General features: G+C 43.1%; 1 protein-coding gene across 2 annotated transcripts in view; it reads left to right on the top strand.

Moving 5' to 3' along the window:
• The window catches only part of BAZ1A (bromodomain adjacent to zinc finger domain 1A), a 3222221-nt gene that overhangs the window by 494832 nt on the left and 2710155 nt on the right, over positions 1-17234 (top strand). For both annotated transcript variants that reach the window (XM_044074116.1, XM_044074115.1), the window contains exon 5: positions 5494-5581. In XM_044074116.1, coding sequence (XP_043930051.1) covers positions 5494-5581 — 88 coding nt within the window. The remainder of the gene's footprint in view (positions 1-5493; positions 5582-17234) is intronic.

The following is a 17234-nucleotide window of genomic DNA, read 5'->3' as shown; positions in this document are numbered from 1 at the left end:
CCCCTCTCACAGGCCCAGTTCCAGTTCCCAAATGCTTTCTCTGGCAGAGGATCTCATCTCTTTAATAAGGGGATCCCAACCTCATCCAGACAGGGCCTCTCAACCACCTCCAGAAAAGAGACCTAGAGCAGAGCCCCCTGAACCAGTGTCCTCGGATGATTCCTCTGAGGATTCAGACAATACAGACCATCCAGAGGCTCCTTTTTCTCCATATGAAGACTGATGCTGAGGAGTCGATTCCTTCTGCCTCTCCACCTGAGGAATTCTCCTTTGGGGAAACCTTACATGCCATGAGGGAGCAATTTCAGTGGCAGGGACAAGATTTCTCAGACTCCAGGAAAAGGCTTAGGACTTTTTTGCATTTACCACAACATAGGCCTTTAGCTATACCTCCAGTTCTTTCTGTTGTAGATGATGCATTTAATGATGCTTGTACTGCTCCTGATACTTTACCTCCAGCCCCTGCTAAGCCCGATAGGTTCTACAGGGTCCCGGACACACATCACCATTTATACAAGGCTCCCCTTGCAGATCCCGAGACCATCTCCCAGGGGCCTAAAGCAGTAGCATCTACCTCTGTTAAAAATCCCCCCCTCTGAAAGGGAGTCCAGGTCCTTAGAGAGATGGGGTAAAAAAGTATACACCTCTGCTACTCTGTCAGCTAGGGCATTGAACTGTCAGTTTCATATGATCCAATATCAGGAGTTTATGCTTGATCAGTTAACTAAGAAACTGTCCTCTGAGGACACTTTAGATAATAAATATGTTCTAGAAATGGTGCATAACATTCAACAGGTTAGTAACCATTCTTTAAAATGCGGCTATGATGCACTGGAGGCTTCCTTTAGATCAGCCATGACTAGCACAGTTATCAGAAGGCATGCATTGTTGAAAGAACAGGCCTTGCCGGATCATGTTAAAGCAAAACTATTAGATGCTCCTATGGATAAGGTCAATTTGTTTGGTTCTCCTGCTCAGCAGGTACTGAAGAAAATGGAAGAGAAGGCAAAATCTGTACAAACAGTGAAAGATTTCTTACAGGTTCAGCCTCCAAGGTTTAGCAGGAACTGGCCTTCCAAAAATTGGTCCTTTCCAGACTCCTCTAAAGCACAGAGAGGCAGGAATAGGCGTTCAAGAGGCAGAAATCAATCCAGAGGTGGTGCCTACAGGGGACGCCAGTGGCAGGGTAACAACCAGCGAGGCACAGACGCAACTATTACCACTGCAACAGGACAATCACAGTGACTTGACTCTGGCACCGCCTACCAGGGAACAGATAGCAGCACCCTTAGGCGGAAAGCTAGCCTTATTTTCAAAAAACTGGCACTGCATCACAAGGGACAAGTGGATTTTGCAAACTATAGACCAAGGTTACAGATTTCATTTCCATACCTTACCAGGAAAAAGAGGAATGCCAAACCTACCACCAAATCAAAAGATAGAAGCTCTAAAACAAATAGCTCAATTAGCAAGAATGAGAGCTGTGGAAAAGGTACCATCTATGGAACAAGGAAAGGGATTTTACTCCAGACTCTTCCTGGTACCAAGAAAAGAGAAAAATTAGAGGCCTATTCTCGACCTGTCCGCTTTAAACACATACATCATTGTTCCAAAATTCAAAATGCTGACCCTACAGCAGCTTCTTCCCATGCTGGGCAAGGAGTCTTGGCTGGTGACTCTAGATCTCAAGGAGGCATACCTGCACGTCCCCATACGACCAAATTGCAGAAGATACCTCAGATTTCTTGCAGGATCAGAGCATTATCAATTCTCAGCATTGCCTTTTGGCTTATCTACTGCCCCCAGAGTGTTCACGAAATGCCTGGCATCAGTAATTGCTCATTGCAGGCTTCGGGGAATCCAAATTTATCCATACCTGGACGACTGCCTGATACAAGCGGACAACAAAAACAAACTAGCAGAAGACTTACAAAGAGTCATTTACTTGCTGCAAGCCCTGGGATATACAGTCAATATAAAAAAGTCAAGGCTGATACCATCCCAAAGAATAACCTTCTTAGGTGCAGAATTGGACACAACGAGGCAGATGGCATTCCTAACTGCAGAAAAACAAGAACAACGTCCTCTCTACTTCTTGGCATTAACAAAACAGAACCAACTAACAGCAAGAAAAATACTGCAAGCCCTGGGCTTCATGGCATCCTGCATACTTCTGGTCCCTCATGCCAGACTGCATATGAGAAAGCTACAGTGGTACCTGAAGAATTTATGGTCTCAACACAGGCACAGCCTAGAAACCAAAATACCACTAATTCCATGCCTGAAACAAGAGTTCCTATGGTGGGCTCAGGCATGTCAGTCAAACACAGGTTTGCCCTTTTACAGCAGTCAACCAAGCCAAACCATCACAACGGACGCCTCAGACCTTGGTTGGGGGGCCCACATGCTGGACAAGTGCATACAAGGCCTATGGACTCAAGATCAGCTGCACCTGCACATAAATCTAAAGGAAATGCTGGCAGTAAAACTGGCAATTCAGAATTTCAGACCATTCCTCCAAGAAGGGCAGTTGATGATAAGGACAGAAACACCACAGTCATGTGGTACATCAACAAACAGGGAGGCACACATTCATACCCTTTATGCCGGATGGCACTGGACCTATGGAATATGGCTCTGAGCTACAACATTCAGTTGCAAGCAATTTTTGTACCGGGAAAAGAAAACATCCTAGCAGACATATTAAGCAGAACTACCACGGATGCCCACGAATGGATGCTACACCCGGACATCTTCAAGACCATCACAAGGAAATGGGGACTACCACAAATAGACTTATTTGCATCCCCACTCAATCACCAGCTCAAGAAATTCTGCACAAGGACGTACCACCCACTTGCTTGGAAGGTGGACTCTCTATCCTTAAGTTGGAAAAGCCTGACAGCATATGCATTCCCACCCCTTCCTTTGATGCACAAGGTGTTATTAAAAATCAAACAGGAACGTCCAAGGATCATTCTGATAGCTCCAGACTGGCCAAGACAACATTGGTACCCATTACTGAGGAGCATGTCTCGGGGACAAATGTGGACACTACCCCTGAACCCATTGCTGTTAACACAGAACGGCTACAACACCCTGCATCCAAACCTGAAAACTCTGCAGCTGACTGCCTGGAACATTACATAAGAGCAACTAACCCAAATTTATCCCAAAGGGTTAAAGACATTATCCTTGAGGCCCGCAGGCCTTCAACAAGAAGTAATTATGCAGGAAAATGGAAAAGATTTCTCATTTGGAGTACTGAAAAGGGAAAAGATGTGTCAATGGTAAACATAGCCAACATCCTGGAGTACTTGGCAGAGCTCTTCCATACAGGCCTGTCCTATTCTTCCATCAAGATACATGCATCAGATATTTCGGCAGAATACAGCTTCGATCCCCCTGTCTTCTCGCATCCTCTGCTCAGACAGTTTGAGAGGAATTAAAAATGTAAAACCTCCTAGGAAACCACCATTGCCAGCATGGGACTTGAACTTTGTGCTAGAAAAATTGACACTCCCTCCTTTCGAACCAGCAGCAACAGCAGAACTACAATACCTATCCTGGAAGACTGCTTTCCTGCTGGCAATCACCTCAGCAAGAAGGGTTTCTGAACTACAGGCTTTAATGGCAGTACAACCCTTCCTGATCTTCCATCAAGACAGAGTGTCCATGAGAACAAATCCTACATTTATGCCTAAGGTGGTATCCAGAGTGTCTTTAAACCAGGCTATCCACCTACCTACATTCTTCCCCAACCCACAGAACAGGGGGGAAAGGCTGTTGCATACTCTGGATGTACATACAGTTACGCTACTACCTGGACAGAACCAAGGGCAATAGAAAAACTGATCAGCTTCTGGTAGCATATGCAACAGGAAGGGAAGGAAAAGCAATTTCAAAACAGATAATCTCCAAGTGGATAGGAAATTGCATCAGATTTTGTTACTCCTACCATGGAAAGCAAACTCCAGAGAACATCAGGCCTCATTCTACAAGGGCTACAGCCACTACCACAGCTTTCTTACGAGGAGTGGCTACCAAGGACATTATAGAGGCTGCTACTTGGACCTCCGTGCATACATTTGCCAAGCATTATAACTTACCCTTGTACTCTAGATCCCGAGCAGGGTTTGCCACTGCTGTTTTGCAAGGGATCCTAACTACACCATAATTTATTCTTCCTCCTCCCCTAGTTTGGCTATGGTATTCTACCCATTTGTAAGGACTGCAGATGCATCCTTGAAGGACATAGTACAGTTTTGTACCTACCATAAATGTAGATGTCCGAACAGGAATGCATCTGCAGTCAGGATTACCCTCCCTCCTTCCCCTCTGAGGTATTCCTAGGGTATTTGCCCATCTAATAGCTAGCTGGGGGGATCTATTATGGTGTATTTGTTTGTATATATGTACATACATGCTTATTTTTTGTGTTTGCTCTCTATTATTTGGAAACATTGGCATTTATCCAAAATTTAGCCTATCCAAGAGGGCGACTGGCATCTGGGGCAAGAAACACTGAGGAAAATGGCATCGGCTGATGCCTTTATACCCGAAAAGCTGCAGCTATGACGTCGGGTGAAGTGCGACACCAGCCGAGGCCAGACCCAGACTTTGGAATCCGGCCGACCGAAGGGCTGCCTGACGGGACAACCCATTTGTAAGGACTGCAGATGCATTCCTGTTCGGACATCTACATTTATGGTAGGTACAAAACTGTACTTTCCTTGTACATGAAAAATCCAGTAATGCCAGACATTAAATTTGACAAAATAGAATGGACAAAATAGCAAATTATGAAAACTTAACGTTACATTTTTCTAAGTGTTTGTGTAAAGAGCTGCATCTCTCACACTTCTGCTATTTTATTCCTAGCTGATTGTAACTAAGAGTACGGGATTACTTTGAAATATGCAGCATTTTCAGATTTAGTACATACCCATTTTGCAATTATTTCACAGTTCCAAGGATCACTTATATGCCACCATTCAGCAACATCCTTGTTTTCCTTTTCCAGTGGAGGAGTTTGGATACTGAGCAACATGTTTGACCGTATTGTTTGTCTAACAGTATTATTTTAAGTTGTCTGTGAATTTACAGCTTAGGCACTGATGCATTAAAAAATTGTTACTTTGAATCTTGGTGTGTTGTGAGCTGCTGCTGCTGTTTGATAGACTGTGCTGCCTTTGACCCTACTGGATTTAGCTTTGGAATCCCATGGGTTAATTTTTTTCTTAGTGGACAGCAAATACCACTATTATATTGGAAATGTTTGTCTAATAAGGAGTTTTTGACGTCATTGTTTTTGTAGCCTTCTAACTTGTGTTAGTAGTCCTTTTTGTTTGCATGTAACCAGTGAGGTACAGCTCTCATTTACATTATACCAAGTTAGACTGATGCTCTTGTTATGTACAGTGTCTTCTTATAGGTGGTTTTCAGCATTGTAGATTGTTCCTGTTGCAATTATGATTGTAATATTTTTTTCAGTCGGAGGAAGGATCTGTTTTCTCGTGACAAACTGAAGCTTTTGCTGAAACAACACTGCGAGTCAAAAAATGGTGTAATCGTTGTAAAGGTAAATTTGTAATTATGTATGAATGCGATTTTAAGCACAGCTGTTAATTCAATTGTTTTCTTTCTGTGTTGCCTTTTTTAAAGGAGCTGTTGTCTAAAAGTGCCAATTTTCCTTTAATGTATTATTTTCTGTTAATGTTTTTTCTTTAGAAAGCTGACGTGCTAAGTTCTGCTAATGACGGTAGTGTTGTAAAGTGTAAAATGAAAAGCCATGTAGTTCACAGTACATTTTTGTTCATTGTGTATGCTTGTAGGATCTAAGTCAATTATATTTTTTATCTTCAAAAAAGCAGCGTTTGTGAAGCTGACTTGAATGCTACAGTTGAAAAAAGTCAGTATTTCTCTTTCTTGAACAGTGTTAGAGGTGGTTTTGTCTGAGTTAGTTCACTTCAAGATTGTGAAGGCCGTAGGTTCCTGGATTTTGTCATTGAAAATGCCTCTAGCATTCTTTGAACTTCCTTGGACAGCAAGAATTATGTTGGTTCTTCCTATGCAGGAGGAAAGGTAGTCTTCCTAAACCTACACATTACTTGGATTCATATTGTTTTACTATTGATTTGAAGACCAATGCACTTGATCACTGGATGATTTTTCTGTACTTAGCCTGATTCCATATTAAAAATAGATAATAGTTATGTTTTGTTTTCAAGTACACTTGCTTGGGCTTCACCTGCAATGGCTGTGGTCTTTTTTCAGAAATGTTCGCATCATTGAAGAAAATTGTAGGCTGTTTGAAATGCCTCTTGAAGTTGGGCTGAGTTTTTTGTTGTCAGTGTGTATTCTTCAGCACTCTGACCTTAAAAGGTTTGGTGGTAGCTGGACATTTGATTCAGCACAGATTGACCAAGCTGTTTTTGAGGATAGTTCTTCATTTTTGGTCCATTTTTTCATAAAGCAGTCCCTATGAGGGGCTGGAATTTTAAAAGTGACAATCTGGATTGATTGAGCTAATCTCCGTCACTGACCTTATGTTTGCATTTTGGATTACCCTTATGGCTGTTACTTTTTGTAAGATGCAAGAGTTCTAGATTATGATGTACAAAGAGTATCATCTTTTTCTTTTATAAGGATTAGGTTTCCTTTGTGATGCGCTGAAGTCCACCCACCCAAAGCTGATGTTAATTTCCTTTCAACCAGTTTGTCTTCTCTTAAAGCACAATAGAAGGTTAACAGTTGCTGCCTGTCCTGCAGATAAACTTGCAGCTTTGATTTTACAGTGGTTAAAGGTTTCTGTAATATGCAGAATCTCTTATTAATTTTCTCAAGGGTGTGACGGTAAGATGCTAAGTATAGTGGAGAATGCAGTATCTTACATTACAATGAGGAAAGAAAAATACCTGCCCAAGAAAAACTCTCAAAAGTTTCAAATACTAATTTGGGTTCATTAATGCAACAGATCGTGGAAAATATTACATAGATGAAATGTTGGGCTTACTGGTAAAAAGTGACGGAGGAAATGTGAAAATAAAAAGAACAAACCCAGATATTTTTGAAAGGTATGAAAAAGAAACATGGACGTGGGAAAATAGAGATATCTGGTGTTGTGCAATATTTATACAAAGGAGAAAGCAAAATTTAACAATACAAAAAGCAGCTTCAAAAATATTTTAAGAGAAATACAGTCAAAGGCACTCTGATATGGAAAATTTCACAGTACAAAAAATAAGAAAACAAAGGGGGAAGTAGAAAAGAGGATTAGTAACAAAGAAGTTAAAACAAAAATTAAGTCATATATTCACTGTGAAGTGAAGGATATAGTGTGGAAAACCTACCACAGGTACTGTCTCAGTATGATTGAACAATGGTTAAAGGAGAACTGCACCCACATACTGAAAAAAAACTGTATTTTATCAAGTTTTGATATTTCCTATATTTTAGCAGCACTCTGGGACCATTTACATTTTTTTTTGCAATTGTTATATTTAATTTTATACTCTTACCACATGGGGTCTAGCATCTTGAAGTGGTTTCTAAGCATTACTCAGCCTCAGGCTCCTGCTGTCCCACAGTGCAATGTTTGTCTCAAAACCATAACATCACGCAGGCATCCCAGATCCCCAGTTGTTGTCACAGTATTCACTGAGCATGCATCCAGTCTTTTGCTTCAATCACAAACTTTTAACAAAACAATTGTTGCTTTTCAGTGGCTACTTATACTACAAGTAGCTGAAATGCTAAAGAACCGACTTTCAAAGTTTTTTTTACTGCAGCTTCTTTTTAGACTTGCTAATTTTAAGTCTTTTGGTATCCTTGACTTGTAGTTCTTCTATTCATCTCCCTTCCCCTTCACACCACCTCCCCAGCTGTCAGAGAGCTATAGGTAATTTGAGCTGCTTACTGCTGTGATTGACATTTCACAGCAGGAGTCTTGAGTAATGGGCTGCTTACCTCTTCCAGTGGGACATTTTTTAGCTGCACCACAGCCTGTCATGAAATTGCCATCAATGCTCAGTAGCACTTCAGGAGGCACTGTTTTGCAAGCCTTTTGATCTACCATTATCAGGCCTTCTTGTTGACTGAAGGTATCAAACATTTTGACTGCTGTGGTGTAAAAAAATAAAAAAAAGGACAGTTCTAGGACATTAGTTTTGCATTACTGTATTAAAATGCATGTTAGTTTCAGGATTTCTAAAATGTTCGGTGCTGCACCCCATTTTAATTTAAGTTAAATTGTCCAGAGCAGGATTACCCAACAGTGCATTACAGCAAACTCAGGACATTAGACATACATATTCTGTGTCAATTTACCAAATACAGTGTGGTCGCCAGTGATTATCTGCAACTTATAACAGAGATGTGTGGGGTCTTGTCTCATTTTTGCTGTACTGTAATTTTAATTTTCTTAGCAATTTCTTCTATGTAAGGCACTGCATGTGCATAGAAAGCATATTTTCTGTAAAGACAAGTGAATAAAAGCTCCACAATCCCAGTCATAAACTAGACCCATTTTTCTCAAAACCTTTACACTGCAGTTTTCACCAGTGAAGATTCAGTGTGTTAACTACACATTTTTGTTTAGTCCTATTCAGTTCAGTAAATTAGCTATGCCTACTGCGTACATTTCTCTTTATAAATATACCCAGCACATCTGCTGAGTGTGTCTGTCAAATACGGTTGTACCTCTACCATTTCCTTTTTAAAATTCTATTCACCACCGTAGGTGCTGTTTGATGCTTCCAGGTCAGTTTTTATCAGGAATGCTTAGTTAAAAGGCCATCAAGATAAATGTCTATCATACAGAGGCCACTGTATGGGCCGACTTTGTCCAGATAGTCTTCGCAGACGAAATGGAATACTTATTCACATTCTTTCAATACAGCATTACATACAGCAGTCAATTTTTGCTCTAAAAAAGTTGACAGCCACTGTAATACCAAAGTCCTGACATGGAAAGACATTATCCACAGAGATGTAGTACTTCTGTTCACAATTCATCCTTCACCTTGTTTTAACAACCTGTATTTCTTCTAATTCTGCAATATTTCTATCACTAGAACCCTTTCAGGAACATTTACATGACTCGTGTCACAGGCCTCTTCACAAATACCAGCCCAGTTATGTCCAGTCATTTTCAGCAACCATAACATGCTCCAACAAAGCATGGGACTATATACTTGTGGCCTGTAGCTACCCTTCACCCAGCCAACAAATGCTTATGTAGTACTGTTGCGCACTTCAGTTTAACTTTTTTTGTAGTTGTTGTAGACAATCACAACTGCAGTGTCTGAGTTCTCTCTACACCAAAAATGTTTTTACATACTGTCCACTACATAAATCATTGTATTTATTGGTTTGTTTGCCAGTCCGCCCATCTTGTAACTAGTGTAATACACCAACAACCATTGGCTTTACAATGGTCCTGCTTACATTTCATCCGCAAGAGAAACACTTCCAGACTACACCAGAAACCTTGACTGACATTTTGAATAATCCCATTTAGCCTCCGAACCTGCAACTGCAACCACTGTTCAGTCTTCTAAATCCAAAGCATTACTTATCAAGGATAAACACCATTACCTTTCTGGCGACTGATATCACTGTCCAGCTCTGTTTAACTTGGTGTCACTGGGCTGCATATTGACCAAGTGACCTCACAAGGTCCTTCGCGGTCAGTTGCATCTCAAGCTGAACATCCCACTTTCATTCTACATAGGACATTACATATTCAATTGTGATTACACAAATATGTAGAGCCAAATATTTTTCATCCACACAATCATAACAGATCATCTGTAGGAAATCCACACTCAATTGCTTACAGTTAGTCGCACATTTGCTACTTACTGTATGCATCCATCTAATGGCTTACATCACAGTGATAAACTAAAAGCCCTGTATGTGGATAATAGCTTTTACCACTGGGACTAAAAACAGTGCAACCACACAGTTGGACTCGACTACAAGAAGAGTGTTGTAAAAACATAGTACCCCTTATCTTGATCCAATGTTGGCTCCACACACTACTCCTTCAGGTGCCCAATTTGTAGTTATTCTTTCAAGGACGTGACTAAAACTGTTTCAAGCTCGTCCACTGCATCATAGTCTTTGCGTTAGTCATCCATTATGAAGATGTGGAAAAGCTCGCCAGTGTGTCATTCAGTCTCCTCAAGCTGTTGTCACTCATACCTGGTCATTTAAAAGGTTAACTGCATTCTATTTCACAAAGTTATCAGTACTCACCTTTTAATTATGCACCAGTCCATGCAGACAAAAACTTTAAAGTTACCCACTCAACAGGTATCCACACAAGCTGGCTTTTGGTTACAATGTGCAAATGTTCTTAACCAACGCTGCACTATTGTGACAAGCCTCCGTACCGCTTTACGGTAGCCAGCTTCACAGAGGTCCTCTCACACCACAACAGTACTTGCAGCTGCAGCCAGAGCCACATTCATCTCGCAACTCTCATAACACACCTGCAGGTAATCATCCTTCCACAGTCACGAACTGGAGTCGCACACAATACTCAGACTATTCATTACCATTACAGAAATAGTTGCAATCTGCAGCTGCAAAAAAGTAGGAATTCCAGACATCTATATACTCCAACATTCACGCAACACCCACAAATATTACCACTACACAGTAAGGTGATCATCCAATACTGGATGTTACATTGAACAACACAAGCCAAATTTAACTTTGCATTACCAAGAATTACGGATTCCTCATTTGTCTGTAACATTACATTAAACAGGACACCGGTGTCAATAGTGTGCGAGTATAATTGCAGTCCGACATATATTGCATGTTACAGGCACGGAAACGCATCAATGGCTGTGCCTTATATGCAAACTCTGTATCCAAACCAGTTCCCATACACAGTAGCTACCTCTTTTAGTCTCTACTGTGTTCTGCAAGTTAAAGTGGCAGGTTTATCCCAAAACACAAATTGGGGGAAATATGAAGTTGAGAATAAAGATAGAAGGGAAGATAGTGTAACAGGTAAACTGCTTCGTGTCTGGAGTGGTTCAGGAGAAGGATCATTTGAATCAAGAGATCAAAGTTAGAATCGGGTGGGCTGCAGCCAACTGGCATACAGTATCAGGTGTAGTCGATAGAAGAATGCCAAAGAATGTGAAAGTTAAGGTATACAACACATGGGTGCAACCTCTACGACTGTATGGTACAGACACTTAGTCAGTATAGGCAGAACAGGTGAAGCTACTGGTGATGAAAATGAGCTGCCTGATAAGGTGTTAGGGTGCACACTGTGGGACAGGACAAGGATTGAGGACATAAGAGCAGAACCCAAAGTTGCTCCAATTAAAGGACCATATCAAAGACATCAGCTCACTGTAGTTTGGGCACCTGCGTAGAAAAGCAGCTGACAGTATGGTGAGAAAGATTTGGCAGAGACAGGAAACGCAGTAAGACGAAGTGAGGATGTCCAGCAAGGGAAGTGGATGGATTTTGTCAAAGATCTGTGACGGTCACACGTGGGTGTTGACAAAAGCAGGAGTGCACCATTCAATCCAGGGAGTTGAATGACAGCTAACACGATACCTGGACACCATGTAGAACAAATGGAAAAAAAGGGGGCTGTTGATGAAGCACCAATTGTTACAATGTGTTTAATATTTCTCCTTTTAAACATTCATGTTATGTAGTCCTATCTCGCCTCCATTATTACGTGTGGGTCCGGAGCCGATCCTCGGCTCTGACTTGGCTGCTTAGAAAGCCTGAAAACTTCTGATTGGCTCGTGGCTAGTAGGTATCCCATGGTGCATGCGCACATTTCCCCGATCTCGTTTGCTGTGTCTTCAGTCGGAAGCTTCTTTTGGTTGGCCGTAGCTAAGTGGTTTAGTTCTTTATTATTACTACTTATTAGGAGTTTTTTTGCTTCGTGTGAAGTGTTATTCTGATTGCTGACAGTTTTATTGTGATACCGATTTGTCTTGAACTGGATTTGAATTATTACAGAGAGCAAGGTCTCACACACTGTCCTTCAGGAGCTTAACTGAAGAAGACCTCGAGGGAGTGGTGCTCAGACTCCTTAAGTCGTCGGCCTTGCCAAAAATTTTTATCTGCCCGTTTGCCTTTTGTGTGTGATTCCCATGAGTGTGTGCTTTTAGACTAGACTTTTTAACTTAGGGGTGCTAGTTTGTTCCCTTTTTCTTTCTTGCACTAGGTTTGTTTAAGTTAGAGAACCTAGTAAAACCACTTTTATTTTTGTTGTGTGTTGGGGCTAGATCTGCATAAGTTAGAGAATCTAGTTCTTCTCTTGTGTGTGTGTTTGTGTGTTGTTTTTTTCTCTACTGCCATTATGGCCAAAGAACATAAAGAAGATAAACAGTCAGGGTTTAAAAAGTGTACTAAATGTTTGCAAAAAATGTCCATCACTGATGGACAATAGCATCTGTGGCTACTGTTTAGGGGCCATACATCTTCAAGAAACTTCTCTTGTTATTCCTTTAGTTCTACAGTGTTCCAGGAATGGAAGAATAAGCTGATCCTAAAAGGCATGTTAAAACCTTCCTTCGAGGAAGACCTAGCCAGTTGTTCCTCCTCTGCTAGGTCGCAGTCTTCTAGAAAGGATAAGGGCAAGACCTCTAAGAGGCCTTCTGCAGCCTCAGCTTCTGTCACTGAACCTCCACAGAAGTTAACAAAATCAGAGTTGGCCTCTGTCTCTTCGGTTCCACTGTCTTCGGAGCCAATTGAGATTCTAGACATGGACCCTACAGTATCGGCACCAAGTATTTCGGTGCTGATCACTAGTAGTCCTCTTCGGAGCCAGTCTACAGACATTCCACCAGTCTCCCCTACTCTAAAATCACCTATATTGCAGAGAGCAAGGTCTCCCACACTGTCCTCCAGATCTTTCAGGAGCTTAACTGAAGAAGACATCGAGAGAGTGGTGCTCAAACTCCTTAAGTTGTCGGCCTTGGCAAAACGTTTTATCTGCTCTGACCCTTTCAGTCTCGGAGCCGACTCCTGCTACCAATCCTGCTCTTTTTCCTCCTCTAACCCAGATTGGGCCTTTGGAGCAGATGTTGGTACAGACTATAGTGGTGTCCTGTGCTCCAGCACCTCGTGTGGTTGTCTCTGAGCCAAGCTCTGCTCCGACACTATCAGCGCCGTAAGAAGTGTCGAGGGTTCGAAGCTCTTTGGTCGGCCCCGAGGGGGACTCTTCGAACCAAACCTCTTTGGTGCCAAGTCTTCCTCTTGGTGTGTCTGCCCGCGTGAGCTCTGACCCTACATCGTTTTCGGAGCTGATTCTTTTGGAGCCATTGGCACCTACTCTCTCTTCGGAGCCAGGGCGTCGTTCGGAGCCAGAGGAATCTGTCTTCATGAGGATGAGGAGCATATTGGAGAGTTCATCCGTCCTACGTAGGAGTACCAATGCTATACTCCCTCAAGCGCCGACTACGGTCTCAGCATCCTTTCTCCCCCGGGATGGCAGAGACCCACAGCCTCAGGACCCCCATTTGGGTGGCCCCGATCTTCTGAGACCTCCCCAGAAGACCCTGCTGAGGAGCCCCCTCAGAAGAGATCAGGTAAGAGGAAGCATGTAGACTCCCCTGATGAGTCTGTCACATCTGACACTGACCTCTGAGTCTGAGGGGGTCCTCTGAAGATGTCTCCTTTGCAGACATTTTGGAGATCCTTGGGCAGAGAGGCGGCTGGCCCACCGTTAACCTGTCCGATGAGTCAGTGTACCTGAAGGCTTTCTGGTCTCAACCCTCAGCTTCATGGGTTGTCTCCTCCATTTGATGAATTACTGGATCTTGAGAGTCAGAAAGCATGGCAGACTCCTCCTGATGCTGTGGAACTGGTCCCCAGGAGGCCGAATAAATTTCTTTCCGCCCCTAAAGACAAAGAATTTTTATCCAAGGACTTACCTGTTGATGCCATGGTGGTGGCGGTGGACACTAAGAAGGAGCTAGCAGAGACTTCTTTTATCCATCCACCTAATAAGGAATCCTGAACGATGGATGGGTACGGGAAGCGTATCTTCTCTTCAGCTGCTTTTACTCTCCGATTGCTGAACGATCTGTCATATTTTATGAGACTTCAGCGAGATGATCTAAAGAAATTAGGAGATGCTCTTCAGGGTACCTCTACTGAAGCAGTCCCATCTACAGTGTTGGTTCAGTTGGCTATTCTCACATCTATTGTTAACTCCTCCATGCGGCTGATTTCGTATGCAGCTGATGGTGCGAGTAGGGCGGCGGGTTCAAGAGTCTCCTTAAGGAGACATTCCTGGATGAGTCTATACAACTTTGCTGAGCCTTTCAAGTCTCCATTTACCAATGCTCCTGTGGACGGATCCTCTCTTTTTGGAACCAAGGTGAAAGGTACCCTCACCAGGTGTGAACAGCAAGGATAGACTTTCTCTGCCGTGGGAGTCCGTTTTACCATTCTTTCTAGACCTTACCCTAAAAGTCAGAAGAGCGGTAAAATGTGGTTCAGGAAATCGGAGACCTTTCCAGGACACACAGGGTGATTCCTCCTTTAGAAGCAGGGGAGGAGGAAGTAATGGTAGACGTCGCCCTAAAGGCAGGGGAGGCCCACAAAATCAGGGAGGTCGTGATTCCTTTCGTGACGGTCCCCATCAGCGTTCCTGATGTGGAAACCTGACTGTGCGTCTCTGGTCGGGGGTCGCATGTCATTGTACCTAGAAGCCTGGCTAAATTTCACTCAAGACAAGTGGGTACAAGACCTTATCACCAGAGGTTACTCTATACCCTTTTCCCTTCCACCACGTCCTCCCAAAAGGATCCCAGATGTACCAACCAATCACGGGGATCAAGCGGCTATACAGATAAAAAAGCTGCTATTAAAAAGAGTCATCCAAAAGGTCCCAGCAGACCAGACAGGATTTGGAACATACTCCAGGTTCTTTCTAGTTTCAAAAAGAACAGGAGACTGGAGACCCATCCTAGACCTCAGCAGGTTAAACAAGTATGTAAATAAGTCCAAGTTCCAAATGGTCACGCTACAATCCATACTCCCTCTGTTAGGGAGAGACAGTTGGATGTGCTCAATAGATCTCCAGGATGCCTTCTACCACATAATGATGGACAAAGCATCAAGGAGCTACCTACTTTTCTGTCTGGGAGCCAATCATTCCCAGTTTCGGGTGCTGCCCTTTGGTCTCACCACAGCCCCCCCCGGGTAGTCACCAAGTGCATGGCAGTAGTCACAGCTCATTTGAGGTGGCAGGGAATCCAAGTCTTTCCATACCTGGACGATTGGCACCTGACAGCCACCACCAGGCATTGCCTAGTTCAATCGAGAGATACCACAATCAAGCTTTGTTCCCAGTTGGGAATCTCTATAAACTGGGAAAAATCCTTTACTTTGCCCACTCAATCTATAACATTTATAGGAGCAAACATAGAAACGGTCGCTGTGACAGCCAGACTACGTACAGACAGAGTACAGTGTGTTGCGCAACAAATTTACAGGATACTTCCCCTTCGAAGAGTCAAAGCGAAGGTGGTGTTGCAGCTTCTCGGAACTATGGCATCGACCATAACCTTGGTACCTTTAGCAAGACTACATATGAGGGTACTCCAATGGCTCCTGTCATCCCAGTGGTCCTTTCAGCAGTTGCCCCTACATCATCAGATTCTGATCACAGATTCTTGCAAAAAGGATCTACGCTGGTGGATTCAACCATGTCATCTTACCACAGGGACTCCCTTTGTACCGCACAAACCCATTGCCACTGTGACCATGGATGCCTCTCAGGGTGGGGCATTATCTTGGCCGGACTGGCCAAGGCACATGACAAGATCAGGAGGCCCATCTGCATATCAGTGTCCTAGAGATGAGAGCGATGCTTCCAGCATTGCAAGCACTTCACGACTTTCTCCCTCTAGGGACGATAGCTATTCATACCGACAACATAGTGGTGTGGTATCTAAACAAACAAGGGGGGACCAGATCATACCCCTTATGTCGAGAGGCCCTGCAAGTTTGGAATTGAACGATTTCTTCCCAACGCTTTCTCATTGCAACACACATCCTGGGGACTTCCACCGTGATAGCGGACAAGCCAAGCAGGGCAATATATTGTTACCTCATGAATCGTCCTTGAACCTGAAAGTAGCCAGTATGATCTTCCACAAGTGGAGGCAACCCTGATGCGATCTCTTTGCTGGCCCCATCATCACCAAATGCAGCACCTTTCTCTCGCATCCCCCCTCCGGGATAGTCTCCAAGAGATGCACTCGTTCACGATTTTTCCCCAGGACTCCTTTATGCTTTTCCTCTTTTTCCACTCATTCCCAAGGTCATACAGAAAGCAATGTTGTTGGGAAGCAAGATGATCCTCACCACTCCTTACTGGCCTTATCAGATTTGTTTCCCTTTCCTCGGGCCTCACCTGTTTAGACTATCCATGGACTCTGGACCCAGTGCCAGACCTCCTGACACACGGGTTTTCACTCCAGTCTCCACACTCTCCAACTGACAGCATGGCTGCTCCAGTTCCGTCACTAGTCAGGCTTTATGATCTATCTCCAACTGTAACCCATAATGTTAAGTTGTCTATCTCGCCTTCGTTTCTTGCTTGTTGGGATCGGAGCTGATCCTCTGCTGTGACTCTGCCATCTTCTATAGCTCTAGAGCTGTTTACTGGCTCTAGGCTACCCCTTATCCCATGATGCCTAGCTCTAGTTACCCAGATCTCGTTTGCCGCTTCAGCTGCGAGGTTCGTTGTTACTGGCTCAGGCTCGTATAAGTTTTATTGTACTACATTTTCTGTCAGATTAGGGTTCTTTTCTGATGGTTTATTGTTTTCAGTATAGTGGCTAACAAGTTTTAGTGTAATTGTCATTTTCCCTTAGAACTCGTTTAAATTAGCGAGTTCTCCACCTACCTCTATCCCTCTTGTAGGTAGCATTTTAGTTTAAGCCTTTTCTTTCTACTTCCTAGGTAGCCGTTTAAGTTAGAGGCTTCCTATTTTAAAAAAATATATATATATATATATCTTTAACTGTAGTATATTGTGTGTTTTGGTTAGTGTCTGTTATTTTTTCGCTGTTCGGCCCTTTGGCCAGAAACAATTCAGTGTAGGTGTAGTATCTCTTAGTTGGATATGTATAAAGAATCCAAGATGTATGGATTCAAGAAGTGTGACTCATGCTGTCAGAAAATGTCTCTGACAGATGGGTACACTTCTTGCGTCTTTTGCTTAGGCACAG

Source organism: Protopterus annectens, chromosome 6.part0 (assembly GCF_019279795.1).
Source record: "Protopterus annectens isolate FY-2018-M chromosome 6.part0, PAN1.0, whole genome shotgun sequence".
NCBI classification, from domain to species: domain Eukaryota; kingdom Metazoa; phylum Chordata; order Ceratodontiformes; family Protopteridae; genus Protopterus; species Protopterus annectens.
Note: the sequence above shows the minus strand (reverse complement) of the source record. Positions and strands in the feature narration are given on the sequence as shown.